This window comes from Mustela nivalis (genome assembly GCF_964662115.1).
Source record: "Mustela nivalis genome assembly, chromosome: 15".
Taxonomy (NCBI): domain Eukaryota; kingdom Metazoa; phylum Chordata; class Mammalia; order Carnivora; family Mustelidae; genus Mustela; species Mustela nivalis.
This window is the reverse complement of record NC_139034.1, coordinates 18,298,462-18,320,451: the sequence shown is the minus strand read 5'-3', so window position 1 is coordinate 18,320,451 and position 21,990 is coordinate 18,298,462. Positions and strand designations below refer to the sequence as shown.

Genomic DNA, 21,990 nt, shown 5'->3' with positions numbered 1-21,990 from the left:
TCCGGTTGGAGTCCATCCTCGCTTCCCCCCCCCACCCCCATCCCGCTCTCCCTTCCTTCCCCTTCTTCTCCCCTCCTTCCTCCCTTCCTTTCTCTTTCCTTCTTTCCACCTTCCTTCCCTCCTTCTTTCTTCCTGCCACTCCCACTTTCTCCTTGCTTCTTTCTTATAACTAGCCATTTAATACGAGTGTTAAAGATACAACCACCTTGGAGATTTCAAACAATTTATAAATACGCCTACTATCACTTCTTGCCAATATACAAAAGGATTTTCTAAAATTTTGATTTGTAACTCTTTCTTACGATTTTATTTCAAGTTATCCCTCCTATTACTTTTTAGAGAATAAAAGGAAAGGAAACAAAACATTTTTAAATGACAAAAAGAAGCAGAAATACAAGGTGTGGAATTTTATTGACACCTCAACAGACACTAAGCTTATAGCTCCAGTACCTAGTTACAGTTAATTTAAAAAGGAAACAACAAATGCCACTTCATAGTCTTTAGCCTAGCAATCAACTTTAGTCAGACAGTAAATACAATGTATAAGGGACTTGTGGGTTCTGTTATCAAGGCAAAGTGTCCAGCCATTTGTCATTTTCACAGAGTAGTCTGACGGGCAAGAAGTTTCTTCATGAAGAGAACTCTGAACCAAGAAACCCCCCCACCAGTCACTATCCCCTGGGGGAATCTGACGTTTGAATCTGGATAACTCCAAACTCCAAACTGTCGTGAAACATATTTGATTTTCTAAAACTGATGAGCAGTGAAATAAACCCATTTAGTCAACCGAGATGGGGTGTATTTCAGGGCAGGGGGGAGGGAGCCGGAATTGAATCTTTTTCAAAAGAAACTGTTTCACAATGTTTCTGAGTGTATTGGAAGTTGGATGTGTATTGCAAGTTGGATGGTTTCCATGAAACAAAAGTGGACCAAAAAAACAAGAGCTTTGAGTAACATTTAGAGGGCGGTTGAGTTTGTGTGTACATGGATGTGTGTGTGTGTGTGTGTGTGTGTGTGTGTGTGTGTGTGTGTGTAATAGCAAAGGGACCTCAGAGATTTTTTTCTCAGAATTAACTCTGTGTGTGCACTTTAGTTTTTCATGTGCATATTCTTAGGACTCATTCATTATTCCATAAATGCTGGCTAGATACTTACTCTTTTCTGGGCCTAAGGGGGCCATTGTGAATTCAACATCAAATAAAGCAGAAGTCCCTATCCTCAAGATGTTACAGGGTCAGCCAACTAAAAGTTTATTTCCCATTCACACTGGGACAAGATGCCCTAGGTCTAGGTGGACTGATCTCCCCCACCTCAACATGCAGCTTCTGAGGTCCTGAGATCACCTGGCCATTGGCACAACCCCTGTGGATAGAGAAGGCGAAGGGTTGGGAGATCACAGGGCATGTGAGTGATCACATACCTTTGCACAGCACTTCTCCCCACAGCCTACCTACAAGGGAGACTGGCCGCCCACAGGTTTGTGAAATACGGACTCAGTGTCCCTCCACAATATTATTTTTTAAAAACTTAATGAAAAAAAATCATAGTAAAAATATCCTTTTATTAAAAACTGACCTGTTTAAAAAAGAAAAAACAAAACAACAACAACAAAACTGACATGGAAAGCGAAGACTCATGTACTAGATCCAGTTTATTAATATTAGTGACAAATAAGGATGCCACTCCCAATGAAATAGATGACCATCTGACCATTTATTTTTAATTAGATCCCAGATTTGTGCAATCATACTTTTCATGAATGTAAGATTGATGAATTTGCTTTTTGTTTATTTTACTCACCATCCTTTCTGAAGTTACAAATAAGCAGTAGAAAGGTGAAAAGTGGAATTAGGAGGTTAATAATCTCAGGAGGTAAATCAACCTGACCCAATGCCCAAGTCAGGTCAATATGCTAATAGTTGTCTTCTAAAAAAAAAAAAAAAAAAAAATCAAGAGTTAGCAGTCGTCAGCATCTTACTCTAGTATATGGACAGAGTGGGACCCTTGTCTTCCTTCTGTCTGGCAGCCTTCCAGGCAACACCCTTCCTCCCAGTGCCCTGATCACACCCCCCACCCCCAGACCAAGGCTCAGAAGGGGAAGTTTAGCCACAAGCTTGAAGGACAGGAAGTGACTCATGGTTCCCCCAGGGGTCAGGTGAGTGGGTAGGGAGGGAAGGCTGGGAGAGAGAATTCCAGATTCAAAAATTAGCCTAGATGGGAGAGTGGCCAGGGCTGGAATTTCAGAAATGACCATGACATCAGCAAGAGTGATACGCCCCCTCTTTCCCAGACAAGCATCTCAAAGCTGTGCTGTGAATTCTTCCCCATCTATTTTCACAGCATGATTGGAAACAAAGAGTTATCAATATGATGCCTAAGGAGAATGGTTGTAAATCCCTGAGGCAGAATTTCAGAGAGGAGGCTTCTGGCAGTTTATGGGCAATTTGGTGTGATCTGGGTTTTGCTAATAGGAACCCTTATGCCAAAGAGAATTTTGAAAACTAGAATTCAGTAAACCGAAGGTGTATGTATTTTTTTTCTGCTCTTTGGGGATTATTAATTTCAAATACTCTAAATATGATGATACCGTTATTGTGTTGGGAAATATGTGAGGTTGCGGGCTATCTAAATAATATACTGTTTAGACTATAAATAGAAACCACACTGGACACAGAAGACAGGAGTAAAATTTGAGCAAGGTTGTGAACGTGGTTCATTAGTATCTACGTGGCGCTATGAGGATACTCTTTGCCCCAAGAAGGAGGAAGTCCTTTAGAAATGTCGTCTTTGCTATTTGTAGTCAACTGCGGAATATTTCAAAACAGTATTTATCTTCTTAAAGGGCATGTAAGGAAAGATTCGGAATTTTCAAATAAACGATTAACCATTGGAATCCTAAGGGAACTCTTGAGCTGTGAATAGAGAGTTCTTTCTGTTTGCTGCTAAAAGACCCTGTTGATAATGTGAACGAGTAGGACGGACACCACCTGACATTTCAGTTGCATTTACGGGTTTGATACATTAGAAGGATGTGTGGCTCTTTCTGTTCCAACCCGAATCCTTTCTCCCCGTGACTTTATTTTGAGTTGGTGGTGCAAATCCATGGTGTTCCTTTTTAACGCGAATGAAAACAATGAGCAAAGGAAGTGTGGAGGTTTGGAATCCTTGCTGATGCCTCACAGGTCACTGGGGAGCAGTGAGGTTCTTCTCCACTGTCAGTGGCCGGAAGCATGAGAAAGGACTATTCTTTAATCCTTGCTCTGAAGTTCTCTGAGCCTCTGTACTGGAAGCTTCCTCAGTCTGCCACGCAAACATTCACCAAGTCCCTTGGTTGCTGCTGGCGGGATATGCGAAGACAATGCCGGCGGAGGGCAACAGGAGAGCAGGGTAAAGCAAAAATCCCAGTGCCCGGTAAGTGCTGGGTGGGAAGCCCAGAGAGGGTACAAAAGTGTGACTGCGGCGAGCCTTTCTCATGTGGGGGCCAGGAGCGGGAGGTCTCTGCAGGAAGGACTCTGCACAGATGGTAAAACTAGAGCCGAGAATTACAGAGATAGAGGGGGAAGAAGAATTCGCTAATCTGATGAAGGAGGAGAAAAGTCAGGCCAAATACTGGCAGAGTACCTAAAGACAGCAGCAGTTGGGAGCGGGGTGAGGTGGTGGATTTAGGGAACCGCGAGGTGTTCAGTACCGCTGATGTCCGGGTCACTGTTGCCAGTGGAGACACAGACGGACAGGCTGGAGACCCCGGCGGCACTCCAGAACTATATGCTGTCCCCAGATGTTGGGATTTTACTCTGGAGCATCTGAGAGCCATGCCGGATTTTTAGATAAGGGTTGAAGTCTGGATTCCATCTCTCAGGCTACCTTTGCAGGACGTTGGGTGCACTCCTGAATAAAATGCACAAATTGTCATCAGAACCTGAGATCTTCTGCTATATTATGGAACTATATTTGAGGAGGTCTTTTTGTTTCTAAGCCGGTGCTTTATGTCACTGAGCAGAGCCTCTTTCCTGTGATCTTAAACGTGGACGACAGTCAGCTCTGCACAGCCTGAGCACCCCCCGTGTGTTCCAGTCAGATTCCGGGTCCGACTTCACATCCCTGTAGCTTGAGTGCGCTTGGGATTGCCTGAACCTCACATTCTCTAGTGTTCGGGGGATTGTTGGTAAACAGTAGTAACAAATCACCTCTCTAAAAGTGAAATTTCTCTTGTAAATGTACACCCGAGGTTCCCCATCACCACCCCAACCAGCCTGGCAGAATGTACAGCGGAATGAGAAGCCAGAGGGTGGTCCATCATCTTGGGGCATCAGTTTTCTTAAAATATGAGTGAAGGTTTTATTGTTTTAAAACAAGCATGGGCATGTTATGTTCTTCCTCTCTGCGGGCGGAAATGTCAAATAAATCTGGGGGTATCTGCTTTATTTTCTTCTGCCACTGGAGTGCCTCAGTGGAAAAAAAAATGTGAAAAGTACTCATTTTAGTCAATAATAACAGCTCCAATTTTTAAGTGCCTGCTCCTCGTCAATTCACAGACTTCGTTTTGTTCAGCAAATGTAAACACAACATGAGTCTGAAGCCCCGTGCCAGGGACGAGGATTGCCGCGGTAAACCAAATTGCCTTCCTTGTTGGGGAGTTTCTGTTAACAGCCTTCCAGCTGCTCTGAAGAGTGTGGAGGAACTTGTGCACACTTCGCAGATGGGAAACTGAGACTTTAAAATGCAACCCCGTTTGCTCAGAGACCCCTCCAGTAAGCCCATCCTCTCCATGTGGCTCTCCACGGCCACACTGAAAAGCGTTTGGTCTCAGCTTGCTGTCTCCCTTTCCTTCTCTGTTCCTGCCTTCTCTTCATCCGTTAAAAAACATTCATTGCTTTCCGCCAGGTCTGTCTACTCTCCTAGCTCTAGAAATGAAGGTGTTCTATCAATCATCAGCAACAGCTCCTATACAGGTTTATTTTTATGTTAATTATTAACAGTAGCCAAAACAGCCACAACCATCACAAACCTATATTGAGCCCCTACTATTTACAAATGCACTCTGATGAGACTGTGGGTCTGTAAATAGATGGAAGTCATGGTTACATCTGTCAAGTCAAATAACATTTCAGGATGGCGGGAAATCGTGGAGCAGTGGAGACCATAAGTGTTAAGAAATGTTCCGGGAAGGCTTCTTGGAGGAGGTGCCGGACAAGCTACACCTTCAAGGAAAGAGAACCTTTAAGCAGAGGAAAGGGAAGAGTTTTCTAGCAGACTCCAACTAAATCTAGTGCCCAGAGAAAGTCACCTCAGTGTGACTCACATGTTTTCCTTGTGCTCCTGAGAACCAAAGTCAGCTGATGCTTCAAGAGAGGCATTAATCTACCCTGATTAAAAGCGGACGCCCTTCCCCAGGGGTGCCATCAAGGACTAGCTGGTTGAGTCCTTTGAGGGTGTGATTGGGGTGGCCTCCGGCAGTTGGGTTTCCTCTGGAGCATATCCAGGGAGATTTGGGTGGTCCACACTGAATGAGGACTCAGATTTGTTCGTGAGGAGATCTAACCCTTTATGCTCAATAGTAGAACTACCCGCCTCCCCTCCCAGAGTCTTCCAGATTCAAAGTGACTCTGGACCAAATCTGACTTCTTAACACTATTCCAAATCCACATCTGGAATGCCTCTAAGCTGCGTGAGATTTCATGCCATTGATTTGTTACTGATTGAGACTAGGGCTGGCACTCAGCCCACACTCTGCCCCAGGAATCATAGCCACAGACTTCTCAAATGGAGTGGAACAGAAAGCTATGAAAACTCAGTGTGTGCCCCTCGGCCTCCTTCAGTCAAGCCTGGAAGAAGAAAGCAAGAGAGCATTTTCAGGGGGCACAGGTATCTTAGCCTCAGGTACTTCTGACCAGCACTAATCTGGAGGTCCTGTGCTGGGAATCAATAGGAGCCTTGGACCATTCTGGTTGGAGATTAATGCAGAACAAGTTCGGTGAAAGATGGCCTCCCGGGAGAACCATGGAACAGAAGCAGCACTCGTGGCTTCTCTGCCATTGGGTGTGCCCCGAGCATGGGGTTCCCAGGGCTCTGCCAGACTCTAGAGATGCCAGAGATGAATCAGGCTACCTCTGCCGTTGAAGGGCTTGTGGTCTCATGGGGAGACAGACATGTAATAGGAACATTTTAGGCTAATCTCGTAAGAATCATAAGAGACCAAGAAAGTCTGGAGAAGAACAGGCTAACCTGGGATTCAGGAGGTGAGGTCCTAGCTGAATCCTGATAGAAGAAAATGCAATTAAAGCAGGAGAACAAGAAGTAGGAGGAACATGACAGACGAAGGGAGGAAACAGCCTCAGCACAGCGTGGGAAGTGAAACAGCACCATGGGACTAGCCAGCCCCAGGCAATTCCTCACAACTGGGCCTAATGTGGGCCATGAGCCCCCGGAAGCAGGCAGAGGCCCAGTGAGGGAGGGCCCCGGTGCTGGGAGAGTGGGCTGTTAGTTTATTCTGTGGGTGACAGGGCAGCACTAAGGAGTCTGAAGGGGAATGAATGGGCTTATGCTGTAGAGAGATTCGGAAGGCAAGAACTGAAGGGGGGAGATCCTTTAGGAGGTCTGTTGCAGTAGGTCCTAGAGGTGTGATGAGGGAACGTGGTGGGGAGCACAGGAGTTTGAGAAACACATTTCAGAGAGAAATTCAGCGGTCTTGAGATTTTGTTGTGAAAATGTGGGGGGTGTGGGAGGGGGAGGAGTCTAAGAAGACTTCTGGGTGTAAGATTCTTAGAACTGTGTTCAGTTTATTCATTTATTTAACCCCATGCTTCTGAAGGAACAGAGCTTCACCCAAGACCGTGTTCGATAAGTGAAGGGGAGTCAGAAAGTCAGTTAGTGGATTTACCCAGAAATTTTTAATAGAAGAAAAACCAGGAAAGAAAATGGCAGTTGGCATTTTCTAAATAAATGTAACTAGAGTTAACTAGAGTTTAACTAGAGTATAACTAGAGTTTTATGAAACTTTGTTTCAGTCTCTATGTGTGTGTGCATGTTAACAACTATATGAAGTGTATTTCTTACTAAAGATAGTGGTAAAACATTTGCAAGTTCTATGATATTCATTTCCTGTGGTTGTGTCTGATTATTCCAGAGTATGACTATATACCAGTCAGATTTGATGATCTTAAAAAGGGAGAGGAATTCCTTTGGGAGAGAAACAGGAAAATCTTTTCTTGCTGTTAATTTTTCAAGACCAAATCTTACAGTCATCTGTGCCCTTGGGATTCCCAAAGATTCCATGCAGAGGCAGGGGAAAGGGGGTCAAGCCAACAGAAATGGCTCTTCCTGTCAGGAATGGGACATCAAATACCCTGCCCTTCAGAAAGCACAGGCCCCATCAAAAGCTACAGAGACACTGCTGCCCAAGGGTATCTTAGAGACTGGTCTCCTAGGGGCAGAATCACAGCTAGAAAAATAATGTTACCTTATTTTGTTTGTATTTATTTATTTATCTGAGAGAGAGAATGAACGCGCACTGAAGCCTGTGAGCATGCGGGGTTAGGGAGGGGTAGAAGGAGAGGAGGGGGAATCTCAAGGAGACCCCGCTGAGCAGGAGCACGCGGGGCTCGATCTCACAACCCTGAGATCATGACCTGAGCTGAAACCAAGACTAGGATGCTTAACCGGCTGAGTCGCCCAGGTGCCTCTTACCTTATTTTCGTATGGGGATTTCTGGTTTGCAAGTTACTTCCACAATATATGTTCCAATGTTTACAATAGCCTGGGGAGTTTGGAGGGGCCTGAATATCTAAAAATTATTTGGGGTGTTTACTGGCCTACAAATATTAGAATCTGTAAATATTTTCCTCTATAGCCATTCACTCTTTCAGCCAACACTTATTGGCAAGGCTCTGGACAAAGGATACAAAAATCTGCATATTTATCTAAGGATACTTGCAGTTTTACCTATGACATGTTTACAGAATGTCTGTGTCCCTGGATATATATTTGTGTGCCTGTGTGTGTGTTGAGGCGGGGGAGAGAGCGAGAGAAAGATCATTTATCTCTAAGTGCCAAAATCAAAAATTGATTGCCCACAAGAAACAAGGCAGGAAAAAGCTGACCCTTTTATAAACCAGGCGCATACAGTTTTCTCCTTGGGGTAAATGTAAACACCTTAGTAATAGAATAAGTGAGTCAGAGAATCTAATGAAAGCTACGTCATCTCAGCAAGTAAAGCGCCTGTACAATATTTGCCTTCGAGGGAGTTCCCATGCCTGTGAAGTTCCCAGGTGAAGAACCCCTAAGTCTAGGCAAGACAAACTTCATCTCAATTAAACACACACACACACACACACACACACACACACACACACACACACAGTTGAGCCTGGAATAACATAAGCTTGAACTGCGCAGACCCACCTATGTGTGGATTTTTAAATATAAATACAGTACAATACTGTTAAAGTATCTTCCTTGTGATTTTCTTAATAACATTTTCTCTTTCCTAGCTTATTTTATTGTAGGATTACAGTATATAATACAGATGACACATTCAATATATGTGTTAATCAGCTGTTTCTGTTATTGGTAAGACTCCAGGTCAACTGCAGGCCATTAGTAAAGTTTTTGAGAAGTCAAAAATTTTGACTGTTGCAGGGTGGGTTCCCCTAACTCCCATGTCAGTCAGGGGTCAACTGTGTGTGTGTGTGTGTGTGTGTGTGTGTGTGTGTGTGTGTTAATATGTGCTAATTGTTCCCTGGTTTGGAAAAACGAAAGTTCAAAGAAGACTGCTTTCTAAATTTTTTGTTCATGATTAGGTATAATTTGAGCAGTCATGAAATGTTAATTATGATCATTTAAGCATAAGGGCCAAATATTTCTTTGCTTTTAAATATAAATGATTTGAACTGTTTTAGTGGCATTTCAGTTATTTTCCTGATTGCCTCCTCATGAAGTAAATCTCTGAATAGACACCTTGGATGTTTCTAATAATGGGAATGACCTTGACAGGAAGTCTATCCCAGAGACTCCTGACCTCAGGAGGCCAATGACCTTGGGATCCACTTTAACCCTCAACTTTTCCCACTCATTACTCCACAGAAAGCCCATATCCCTTGCTAACAATTTACTTATTTGTTCAGTTGTTTTCTCATAACATGGCAAAACAATCTTCTGAAGGCATTTCCTTAATGAAGCCTACATATCTGATACAGATTTCTTTCCCAAGATTCTGATGGGGTTGGTATGTTTAAACACATCTTTGCCCTTGAGATCTTCCCATATCAAGCAAGTTATTACTAACATTTTACTTACTAACTGGTAAGCACATCATAAACTATAATCACCAGGCTGTCTTCCCCAACCTGGTGTTGATATCCTAAAAGAAACAGTCTGTGGAAGCCCTTAGTTCCATTTTCAAAGTGTCACATTTCATTTATGACTCTCATTACCTCTTGTCTTGTATTGTGTGGAACATGGCTTCCTGGGATACAGCATTATTTAACTGAAAAAGTGGAACAAAATCTTCCACAGAATGTAAAAAATGAATTGCCTGTTAGATTCCTATCATAAGAAGGATCTGGATGCAGGGTACAGGTCTGTGTTTGCCCCAAAGCCTCCCTGCAGACACAGATGAAGGAGTATAAGCTTCTAATCCAGAAAGACCCCAATTCATAGGAATCCCAGCTTCAAAAGCAGTTGGTGGGCAGAAGAGGGATTGCCATGGGCAGAACCAGTAAGCCAACCATCTTTTGCCTCAAATCTCATTTCACCTGCTAAGTTTGTCCGGGTCACTTTATCCAAAATGCCTCCATTTGCTCTGAGCCTTGTAGGACTTTGTCCTGCTCTGGGAGGCTTTTGCTTTTCAGGGATTAGTGATTCCTGGATGTGTCTTTGTCTTCTCTGCTTTGGCTTAGAGACCTTTCGGGCAAGACCCTGCCTACAGCGCCTAATCGCAAGCTTTTCAGATCCTGGGCACCCTGTAGATGTCTACTGAATAAATCAGTAACACAAATGCCTTCTGCTTCTGAAGACCAAATGAAAAAGCTGAGTGGAGAGCATCTGATGCCATTGGAATCATTATTTTCTATTGTAGGAAAGGAACAATAAGCACCTCCACTGTACTAGTAGCAAACACAACTAACAACTCATTTTACCCTTATAACAATGCTCTGAAGGAGGTACTGCTGTTTATTCCCGTTTTATGGATAAGGAAACTGAAGCATGCTGAAGTTAACCTGTCTAGGGCCATGAAGGTCATCAGAGGTAGAGGTAGGATTTGAACTCAGCCCTTGCCTCTAAAACTTTATGCCATATTACTGCTCTGTAACAGTTAGTCTGTGTATGCCCTCAAATAAAAGGATGTTTTCTAAACAAATCAACAGGCTCTTTTTAAAAAGCTAATTCATAAAACTGAGTATACGTATTCAACAGAAGAAGAAATTAGTTTTTATTTAATAGATATGCCATTAGTTAAGAGCAAAATGAAATTAGAATATCTCTTCATCTTTTTAAAAGATCTTATTAATTTGAGAGAGAGAGTGCACAGGAGCGAGAGTTGGGAGGGTGGAGGGGGAGAGGAAGAAGCAGGCTCTCTGAGCAGGGAGCCCTATGCGAGACTCCATCCCAGGACCTGGATTATGACGTGAGCCAAAGGCAGATGCTTAACCAACTGAGCCACCCAGGCACCCCGTATCTTCATTTTAAACTCCCCTTTAAAGCAATAACATTAACCCTGCACAAAAATAAACCTGTTTTGTTCTAAAGAGAGGCACTCTAGGTAGAATTGCTGGTTTTAGAAATTTGGGTCACATTTTGCTTTTGATTATTTAAAGGATTGGGGCAGTCATGTGGACTCCAAATATTCATCTAGTCATTAAAACAGGTTGGGGAGTTTTTCTCTATTTGGTCTAGTATATCTGTCTTGTTTTGTTTTGTTTTATAAGTGTAACCTCGAAACTTTAGCAACACGCTTTTGAAAATACCAGTTTATGACATAAAGTTTTGAAATGCATCTTTGAAATTATCTAAATACATATGCAGGAGGTCAAAGACAAGTGGGACAGCTGTTCCATAAAATCTCCACTCTCCAAATACCAAGAAGGAAGAGGTGGGAACATGGTCCAGGATCTAACCTTAACTTTGAACTTCCTGACTTGTGTTAGTTTAAGACATCCCTGTAGCATCATTTAAACATAGTTCTGGTGTATGAATAAACTTCCACTTGGAATTTCCTTTTTGAAGTCTGCTGAGAATATAAATCAAAACCATATGAGATGGGTCTTAATCCAGAATGTAAAATAACATGAGAAATGTCAACCCACAAGTACTCCCTGAAATACATTCACCAGGATGCACGTTCTGGCAAAATTCTTTCTTTAGAGCAAAAGCCTCCAGAGAACTGAATTTATTATTTTTAACCCACGATTATGACATCTGAATTGATACAAGAAGATGCTTTTTAAAGTTATGGCAGGAGGAATGTTTTTCAGCCATCTAGAATGATTGAAAAGGAAATCAGTTGGCTTGGAAAGAGGTTCAAAAGGCATTGTCAAGTGGAAATGCACATTATAATTTTATTTAAAGATTGTGTAAAACATATAGTATATTTAGCCTAGTACATGCACATCTCTGTAATAAAAGAAGGAGACTATTTGTCAACAAAATGTTAATACCTAGATGATATAATTGTGGTGACCTTTCCTTTTTTTCCTTTTTTTTTTTCTTTCAGGTGTTTCAAATCTTGGGTTTAGATTTTGCTACTTTTCTGTTAGATTTCATTTAAGAGGGGATTTTTGGTCACTCTAATCTCTATTCAAGTTTGTTCAGAAGGGAAATAACCCTTTTATACCTGAATTCAGTGAACATTTGCACAAGCATCTTAGTCAAGATCATATTATCGGCTACAATTAAAATTGTTATATGCCCAGAGCTAGTCAGGTAATTAAATTGTATTTATATTTTATAAGGTAGAACTACCTCAACCTTCATTTAGAAGTGCTTATGTGTTTGCATGGCACATTCTTCTGACATTTCCTACTATGTCTTGAACTTAAAATCTGAATTTTAAGGTTTTGTGACAAAATTATTAAGGCCCAGTGTTCTTTAAAATTAGAAGTTATTTGCTATACATAGTAAACCATTCAAGATTTTAAAACTTTAACTATGTTTTAAACCTTTAAAACTCTTTACACTTTATGTAACTTTTTAAAAATCTATTTGATTGCATTCATGGTATATTTACGGGATGCCTCAATTGAATTTAATATCAATACGCCATGTGGTTGGACAGTCATTAATGTGTCTGAAGAAGAAGGAGAGCTCCAGTATGTAAGTTGTTTCCCACCCCTTCAGTCTGAATCTTAATCTCTTCCCTCCCAAATCAGGAAAGCTATTTCAATGACCTAACCTGCTTTAAATTGCTTTCTGTAGGAGATACATAATGTCAGTGTCTACTAATGATTCGCAAAATAAAAATCCCAATGCTTAAAGAGCAAACCTCTGAGCTCAGCACTCACTTTGGCTTTGAAGAACATGGAGGGGAAAAAAAAAAATGAATCCATAGCTGAAAACCCAACAAAAACATAATTTCTTAAGTCTGGCCCTAATTTTCTGAGACAGGTGATATATGTTTAGAAAATCATTTGCAAAATGAGTGCCATTGCAGACAAACAGAAAACATTCCAGAAAATTGGCAAGGACACTTTGAAAATTTCTCAGTAAATATTTTATCCCAGTGACTATTTTCTGGTAAATATTTAAAAATAAAAAGTACACACACACAGACACTCTCAAGTTTTCTAATATAGTCAGATAATGAAATTACACTTGAGTCGTACACATCTTTTCTTGGGATTAAATGAAGCAGACACTAGTTTCAGCTGATCCAAGTATTAGGATTGCTGAGAAATTAAATGCACAAAGCCTTGAACCGGGAATCAGTGGCTTTGGTGAGTATATAATGCTCTGCCAGCCCTATAAGGAGTGAAAGACTTGAAAAGAATCTGTCGGGTTCTTGGAGTTATTTTATCAGGACAGTTTCCATGCCCCTTCTGATGCTTGCACGGTAGAATTTTCCTTGATGTCATGAGAGCTTCTGGTGTTGTTGAAGTTCCCAGAGCTATAAGAGCTGGACTAAGCTGGACTAAGTGAAATAGCAGATAAGCCTTTACAAGTACAGACTTTCAGATATGTCTGAAAATAGAGAAGGGGTTTGAGTCCCTAAAGACATACGTACTTTTTAACATTAAAAATAAACAAATAAAACTCTTAAAGCAGTATAAGGATAAGAGAATACCTGTTCAAAACCAAGAAACCTGACTTCCTAGCAGTGGTGGGACTTGTCCAGACCAGTTGCTCCTCCCCAGGCAGGAGCTCATCATCAGGGCTGCGAATATGCAGGGACACCTCGGAGACTGCCAGTTTGGCTGACCTGGAGGAAGTTAGAGCTTCTGCTCCTGAGAACCAACTCCAGCCCCCAGGGACTCCTCTTCTTCACCTTTCCTAGAGAAGCCGAAGAAGCCAAGACAGAGAGAAAAAGTCATCCCCAGAATCTCATTCCCTTGTTTCAAGAAAGACGACTCAACTTTATTATCTTGGCGGGTCAATATGGCGACACTTTGGCCAAGGCCTCTGGGTGATGAGCTTCCTTCTCATTTTCTGCAGCAACGTTCTGTCCCCTACCTTGCCGTTCAGTTGCTTCACTGCCTCCACCATGAAGGATCTCTTGGGATTTTGTGGCAGGCCGTGGCTCCACAACTTTAAAAAGCTGGGGGTGTCCTATGCTCGCATCTGCATGCAGGCTCCCTGAGAAAGACCACAGGCGCCTGCTGGGAACAATCTGTACAAAATGAAAGGAGAGAATGAAGAGCTACTCTGCCTCATGGAAAACTTGAGTCAAAACAATCTGGTCAGAAACTATTTGGCTGGCAGAGCATACACTTTCCGCTTTCTTTTTCTTTGAGATGGAGCAGGCTAGGATTGTAAATTTTTGTTCTTTTCTTTTATACTTTTAAGAATACGGGCATAAGGAATAGTATTTATATTCCTGAGGACTTTCCTTGTTCAGTTGCAACTGAACTTTTGATTTTCTGTTGTGTGTGTGTGAGAGAGAGAAAAACTGTGGATGTGTGTGCACTCACACACTCACATATGTGGCTGCATGTGACAGAGGATCATGAAAGGATTGTTTACCTTTTTTTAAAAGGTTTTATTTATTTGAAAGAGAGAGAGAACAAGTGGTGGGGTGAGAGAGAGAAAGAGAGAGAGAACAAGTGGTGGGGTGAGAGAGAGAAGCAGATTCCCTGCCGAGCAGGAAGCCCAACATGGGGGCTCGATGCTAGGACTCCAGGATCATGACCTGAGCTGAAGGCAGACACTTAACACACTGAGCCAGCCAGGTGCCCCTACATCTTTTTAATTCATAGAGGCCATGCACCATAAGCAGGGAAGCAGAATTCCAAGCAGAAATGATTACTGAGACTGATTATGTTCATTTCTAGGGCACACTAATAGATATCCAGCAACAGCTTCAAGTTGAAATAAAGGTCCATATTCTTTCTCTCTAGAATGACTATCTAGCCCTGCATTAAATTAGTTTATGCTAGATTATGTCACTGTAACAAGCTGTCTCCCAAATTGTAGTGGCATAAAACAGTAGAAGTTTATTTCTTGCTGATATTACATGTCCACAACTGGTCTGTTCTGGCTTTGTTCCCTGTGTCATCATTCTAGGACCAAGGCTGAAGGAACAAGTTCTGTCTTAGATACAGTGGCCTCATGGTACAGGGAAAAGAGTAGGAAAACTGGAAGAACTCTAGATGGTGATCACTTGAAGAATTTTGCTCGAAACCAGCATATATTGCTTCTGCTCACATTTCATTGGCCAGAGTGGGTCATATGGCAAAGCCAGACATCAGTGGAATGAGAAGTATTTCCTTTCCAGTTGGAGGAGAACTATAGGTTCCATCACAACTGAAAAGAGCAGAGAATCATTGTGAGTGTATAAGGAAATGTGTGTGTGTGTATGTGTGCGTGCGCGCGCGTACGTATATGTATGTTTTCATTATAAATTTAATAGTTAAATAAATTAGTAACAGATTAATAATAAATTACACACACACACACATATATATATATATATATATATATATATATATATATATATGATTGCCCCAACAAAGTTGAAAAAGAGTGACTAAAACAACCCTTGAGGGACTAGGAATAGACCTACCACTCAGGTGTTGAATTTGCTTGATCCTCTTTCACTCTGATAGAAATTATTTTTAAGTGATTAGATTTGTACGAATCCAGCTTGCAGAAGATCATTCAAGGCCCGAGAAATAAGGCTAGGTTTAAGAATTAGTGATGGGGTAGTATGTCTCAACATGAATGTGATCCTTGCTTTCAGGAAAATAGTACATGTAAACATGGCCATGAATCCCCCACCTTAACTGAGTACAACTCACAGATCTATATATCTTCCAGATTTTGTTCTTTCGTTCTCTATTAGCTGACAGCAAGATACTTTGCTATGCATTAAGGAAAAAGTTGCCTTTAAAAAAGTTCCTTATGTTATGGGGGAGATAAAATGGGTGTTTATCAGTTGGTTCACTGATTTGAATATTCAATAGTCAATAATCTTAAAATTATTCTAAATAACCTGTATTTTAGTTCTACTAGTAATTTAGAATGTAATGGAAAGAAAAGGTTATGCATATTAGAAAAAACTATACTTGGTAAGCATTTAAGACTTATTCAGGCCTTTTGCACATCACAATAAACTTGTTATAATAACTCAAAGAGTATAAAGAAGAGATATCCTGTCACCATGATGCAGACTGTAAATCAGTCTTCTATTACTACAAAACTTGAGGTTTCATCCCGCACCTGTGATTGGGGTTATAAAGCGCTCTTGGAGAAGGAAGGCTGTAGTGTCTAGTTCTATATAATGTTAATTATTGCATCATTCATGTCTATGTGTAGTTGGGGTGGATACGCTGGCATTGGTTTTAACAAAACTAGCCTATTGTATGGCCAACTAAATATACCTTCAATAAATAGAGACTTCACTTGAGAAATTCCATCTGAAGACAAAAGAGTCATTGGTCTAAAGTAGTACACTAATAATGAAGCTAACTCAGCCATATAAATTATCCTAAGCCAACAACCATGAGTGTGTTGAAATGTTAATACCTTTGATATACTTTAATAGTGTTAATTGTATCCACTGTAGACATCTTGTGGTAGTTGAGTCACCCATAATCTTTCAGAAACAGGGTGCCCACCAGTTAGCCAGTTTAAATGAAAAAACAAAGCACCTACTCTTCTAAGTCACATGGAGGCCCATGATGTCTTTTTTCCCCTCTTCTCTTGAGTATTTTAATGAACATTTAAGAAAGAAATGAAAGAAAAGAAATTTCCAATTCCAATTTCCAAAGAAATTGGAGCCAGTGTGACCATTGAAATTGGAGGAGATTTGCAAGAACAACATTAATACATATGCCTCTATATGATGATTTCATAAACTTTTCACAGTAGACCAGGTTCCTTCTGGCCAGCTAACTTTCTGATAATAATAAAGTTTAATTTGGCCCTAATTTGAATTTTTGGTCACTTAAAAAGATTCGTATTCCTTTGAGTTAGCTATGGAAAAAGTATTTGCTGTGCCGAGGATAATGGAAACCAAAAAATGTACTTAAAATGCTTAGCTGGGAGAACACGCCGTTCCCAAGCACTCAAGAAACACCAGCTTAAAAATTCAATGAGATTGTAACATGAGAGGAGGCCTGCCAACCTGGGCAGCAAATTTGCTGCACTCAAAATATCCCCTTACTTGACTGGAGCTTTCCAGAACCTTATCCACCTGACTTTCCAAACATCACTACATGATATTTCTTTAAAGAAACAGCTTGTAAATCTCTTAACTCACGAAGACTTCCAGCCTTTTCCACAATCAGCCTGTGTTGGTGAAGTCCTATTGAACTGTTTTCTCTTGGCTACCTTGATTTTGTAACCTCCCAGCTGTGATTAACAACTGGCAGTATTCAAAAAACGTGTATTTAAAAAATAAGCATCCTTCTCAAAACAAAGTAAATTTTCCAGTTTAACCAACAATATCATTATATGGGGAAATATTCACAATGTATTATTATGTGAAGAAGGTAGTCAACGAAAGAGATCACAACGATTACCATTTTGATAAGTAACACGTATTATGTGTTGGTAATGGGAAAGAGTTGACTTGCTTCTTTCATTGTGGTTTTGTGGGTTTTTTTTAATAAGTTTTCAATACTGAGCATGTATGATTAAGAAATAATATAATACTCTTGAAAACCAGTGTACAGGCTGTAGTGAATTTCTACAACGACTTTGTTCCCATGCCCACTGATGTGCAGTTCCTGAGGCACCCAGGGAGACAGCCTCCCTCTACACATCTGCCTCTCAACAGAGACCACATCATGTTCTAAGCATGTAAGAAAGGCAACTGAGGCAAAGTGAGTGACTTTCCCTCAAGCAGTCACGGTTTTGTGACAGAAGGGCATGCCTAGCACCAAACCATCTTCTGGATTAACTGAGTGAAAAGGTTCGCTTGGTTTTTGTGCAGAAACTGAACAGCTGGCTATCTCTCCCTGCAACTAGTAAATTTCAGCCTCCAAACAACCATTGACCTAAGATCCCAAGGCTCCTTGATCTCCCTGAACTAAGGAGAACCAGGTGTTCTTGAGGAGTAAGCCATGCCCATTTGGGTGGTAGTGATAGGGTCAAGGAATGTGGTTGGGGTGACCAGGAGTGTCAACCCCATCTAACCTATATAGCAGAGGCTTTGAACATAAAGAGGTTTTATTATCTGAAGAAGTGGGCAAGGATGTTGGGCAGGCAAAAGTAGGCACCCACTACAGAGTTTAAGAGAAATGATTTTTACATGTAATAATTACAAAATTTCTAATGAAATCCTTTTATGGTAGGGAACCAAATGGATTGAATTTGCTCAGGTAAGGTAATGTGGTAACCACAGTAGAGATTGGTAGACCAATCTGTCCAAGGACATTCTCCTATTCTGCCCCACATTTAGTTGACTACAGCAACCTGGTGCTTTGCCTTGTGGCCCTGGAGCTACCGTGGGGGGCAGGTATGGGTTGCAAATAGAGAACAAATAGAACTATGGAAATGTGATTTGAATGGCCCTTAAAGCTTTCACAGAATATTGTGCCAGCCAGCAAGAGCACAGTGAAAAAGAGATTTTCTCACTCTCCTCAAATGTCATTTAGATGGATCTTGGTGAAATGACAACACCAGCAATAATGATTCCTTTTTAATTCTGTAAGCATTTTGGTCACTTCAAGTGTAATATGCTGTGGGGAAAACAATAGCATTTGGCTGATGGGTGTTAGTCGGGTCTGTGGGGACTCACTCAGTAGAAATTGTAAGGCTCTTTTTTTCCCCCTCCAACTCAATGTGATGGAAGAAGTCAAATTTGATACCAGTTAGGTATGTGTGATTATTTTGTTTGATGGCCTTGTTAGTAGGTGGTAAACAAGAGTTGGTTTTGCCCTTAGATTGAGGTATCAAGGTGCTGGGCCTACAGCTAGAGCACAGGGGATATTTGAGAGACTTTCAGAACTAGAATAGCAAGTTGGTGTGCGAGAGTGATGGCGAGGAACAATCCACCACGGCTGGGATGTGGTTTCTTCTCATTTATTATTTACTAATTGCAGTGTTTGTTGTATTTGATTCTGAGACTTAAAAGCTAAATGCCTACCCATTCTAAAAATCGGCCTATTTGAGGATTTGACTTAGCCGAATTCTGATTAAGATTTAATTATTCATGTTGACGTGTGCATAGAATTTCAGTTCATTATCTTTATTTGTGAAAAAATAAAGTCAAGTTATCTAGAAGAACTTTTTTAAAAAGATTTTATTTATTTATTTGAGAGAGAGAGAGCTCAGGTGTGCACAAAGCAGGGAAGGCACAGAGAGAGAGAGAATTTCAAGCGGACTTAGTGTCCAGGGTGGAGCCTCTCCCTACTTCCCCTGTTTGAACTTGCTCTCTTTCTCTCTCCCTCTCTCTCTCTCTCTCTCAAATAAATAAATAAATCTTTAAAAAAACAAACAAAACAAAAGACTTGCTGGCTCATAGTTAAGTTTAGAGAATGCCCAGAAATTAGGTATTTCCTCCTTACTAACCACTACGTTATATTGAAAGAGAAAGCAAATCTGAAGCTTGAAAATTTAGAAGGCAACAGTCTGTTTATGACTCAGCAGCAACTCACCACATTTTCCAAATGCTAGGTCAGAACCTGCATTTCCTACTTCCCCTGAAATACGTGTGTGATTTTCAAAACGAAAGCCTTCGTATAAGGACTCTCAAAGGAATCCTGAACAGGGCTCTCAGGCCGTACAGTAACTGCCCTTTGTACCTTCAAAGGGAAGGCCCACATTAGCCAATACAGTCCAGTCCATTTTGAACTGCACTTGTGGATCTCAGAGACACCCCCTCCTAAAAGGCTTTCCAGAGCTTTTATCTCCAGCTTGGTGCTTGCATATTTCCGAATGTTGCCTACATGGCAGGAATGAGTACATATTAGGGCTGTGCTGGTACCAATTATGTAAAAAAAAAAAAAAAAAAAAAACCCTCATGCCAAGCAAAATACTCAAGATTTAGAAATTGTCAGTCACTGGAATGACAGTGGACTGGGAGATGCCGGAAGTAGCAGACACTCTGGGATAGGGACCACCACACGCTCTGCTTCCCTGAATTCAATGACAAATCTCAGTCCATGTCCAGTCGGATTAGTGGGATGGGGAAAGTGTTTGCTCTTCCCATTGGGGCCTGTGCAAGATCTGGCCTTTGGTCTGTTTCCCTAACATACAGCAGATAGCTCTGTCATATTCAACATTATGCTGCACAGACATTGTTTTCCTGAATTCAATGCACAGACATTGTGCTTTTAGTGTAGATACACAGGCTCAGGCCCGCAGCCCATGTTAGTGTGGATCGTTACTTTGCTGTTGCCCTAAGAACACTCTCTGGCTTTTGCTATGGGGAGAAACGAACATGCAAGTAAATGGAAGTACAGTGATCTGAGCAGGTTCCATCCCAACAGCAGAGAGACTGTTAGGGGGAACTGCGTGGAAAGCCGTTATAATAGGCTGTATAATTTTGTTTGGAGAAACTGGACTTTTGACAGATGAACTTCTTTTCCCTTGCATTTGTATTTATCTAACAGAGTTGTGGTTGGGAAATGATCCAGGATTCACAAGGTCAAAAAGTGACCTGGTTCACATACTGTAGACTCCTCCCTTCTCACTCCACAAGCTTCTCCAGGCAGGTGGTCCCATGTGTTGTTGGTACGTCCACCCCGAAATGGTCACCCAAAGGACATATTGACCTTTTGGCTTCGGCCCTCGGAAATTCTAGCAGCCCCGTCAAACTCGCCTCAGCTCCCAGATAACCAGCTTTGCTTTACCACGCTGTACTCTGCAGCTTGAAACCATTCTAATGCGCTTGATGAATGAAGATCTTGTTAGAAGGCATTGGGAATTAAATCCATTAGAAAAATTAAAGAACTAACAATACTTTGGATTTTTATAATACCTTTCTTCATGAGAAAATACATTTTCATAGACCATCCAGTTGTATTCTTTCTTTCATTATCCCAAGAGTAAAAGGATAAAAGAATGTTGGATAAGTATCCTTAGCCTTATCTTTAAAAGCTAAAAAAAAAAAAAATTGTTTAAAAAAAAAAAAAAGGATCATAAGGAAGTATTTCCTCCTTCTCTGTAGCCCCCTGGTTCCCTGGTGTATAAATAAGACATTTTTCCCTGCCTGAAACTCAGGCTTTGTGTTCTGTAATCTGTGGTTTTGTTTTTATCCAAATACTTGTGGATCGACGTTGAAGATAAGCTTAATACATAGCTAAGTACCTTTGTGCTACCTGCTCATTTTACCCCCATTTCTGGTAGGCCTACTTATGCAGCCTTACCTGAGAACAATTTTGCTTTGTAATAACTTGTATAATGCTCACCGGTTTTTCCTTGATTAAGGTAGAGTGCTAGTGTGTGGCCATTGGACTCACACATTTCCCTTTCTTTTATTTTTCAGAAATTGAGGCGAAGGAAGCATGCGACTGGCTCCGTGCTGCTGGTTTCCCACAATACGCTCAGTTGTATGAGGGTAGGTTGGCCTCCCCTGGACTCTTCATAAAGAGAATTAATTCAAAATGAACCTCACATATCCTGTGGTGTATCTGGAATTCCAAGTCTCTTCTCAACAATGTTTCTTTGCTGTCTCTTTCCCTCGCCTTTGCCATCTCAGGGCTTACACTGATGCCGATTTAGACACAAGCATTGCTGCCCGGGCCTGCCTGCCTTTCTGCTCCACACCGCTTCTCACTTCTTTACTTTCTGTTTTCTATCTCTTCACCGCCAATCCCAACTCCGCCTTCTCCTTCCAGCCTTCCACCATCAGCAGCTTTCATGATTGTTACTATTGTGGAAGTGGCATAGACACACAGTGTTCCATTGGTTTCAGGTGTTCACCATAATGATTCGACAATTCTGTACATTGCAGGCGCCCACCACAATAAGTGTAGTTGCCATCCTCACCATGCGATGGTATTACCGTATTATTCACTGTATTGCCCATACTGTACGGTGCTGTACCAAATCGTAATCAGTTCTGACTCCTTGGGTAGTCCTTTATCCATAGTCAGTCAGGATCCCAACAGTCAGCAGATGGCACACTCAGGATGATCTGAGGAAGATTTATTTCTAAAAATGTTTATTACCAAGTTGTAGGCAGAGGGAGAGGGTGCCAGAGCCCAGAACGAGAGAGGCTCCTTCGAGCAGAGGACACAGCTGGCGGTGGGTGAGAATCAGTAGGGTAAAAACCCTGACCTCAACCCTCCTTCCTCCTTCGGTCTCCACCAGGGCTTCCCATTGGCCAAAAATGAAAGGAAGCCAAAGGACATGGATCCGCTTGAATGCCGTCCATACAAGTGATCCTCAGGG

The 21,990-nt window shown here is 41.4% G+C and overlaps 1 protein-coding gene across 15 annotated transcripts in view; it reads left to right on the top strand.

The window, feature by feature from the left end:
- STARD13 (StAR related lipid transfer domain containing 13) overlaps window positions 1–21,990 on the top strand; it is a 523,725-nt gene that overhangs the window by 441,116 nt on the left and 60,619 nt on the right. For 13 of the 15 annotated variants that reach the window (XM_082700364.1, XM_082700373.1, XM_082700362.1 and 10 more), the window contains one exon: window positions 21,083–21,154. In XM_082700364.1, the coding sequence (XP_082556490.1) occupies window positions 21,083–21,154 (72 nt within the window). Of the gene's footprint in view, window positions 1–3,066; window positions 3,412–21,082; window positions 21,155–21,990 lie in introns of those variants that run through there. The other 2 variants (XM_082700361.1, XM_082700372.1) reach the window with 2 other exon arrangements.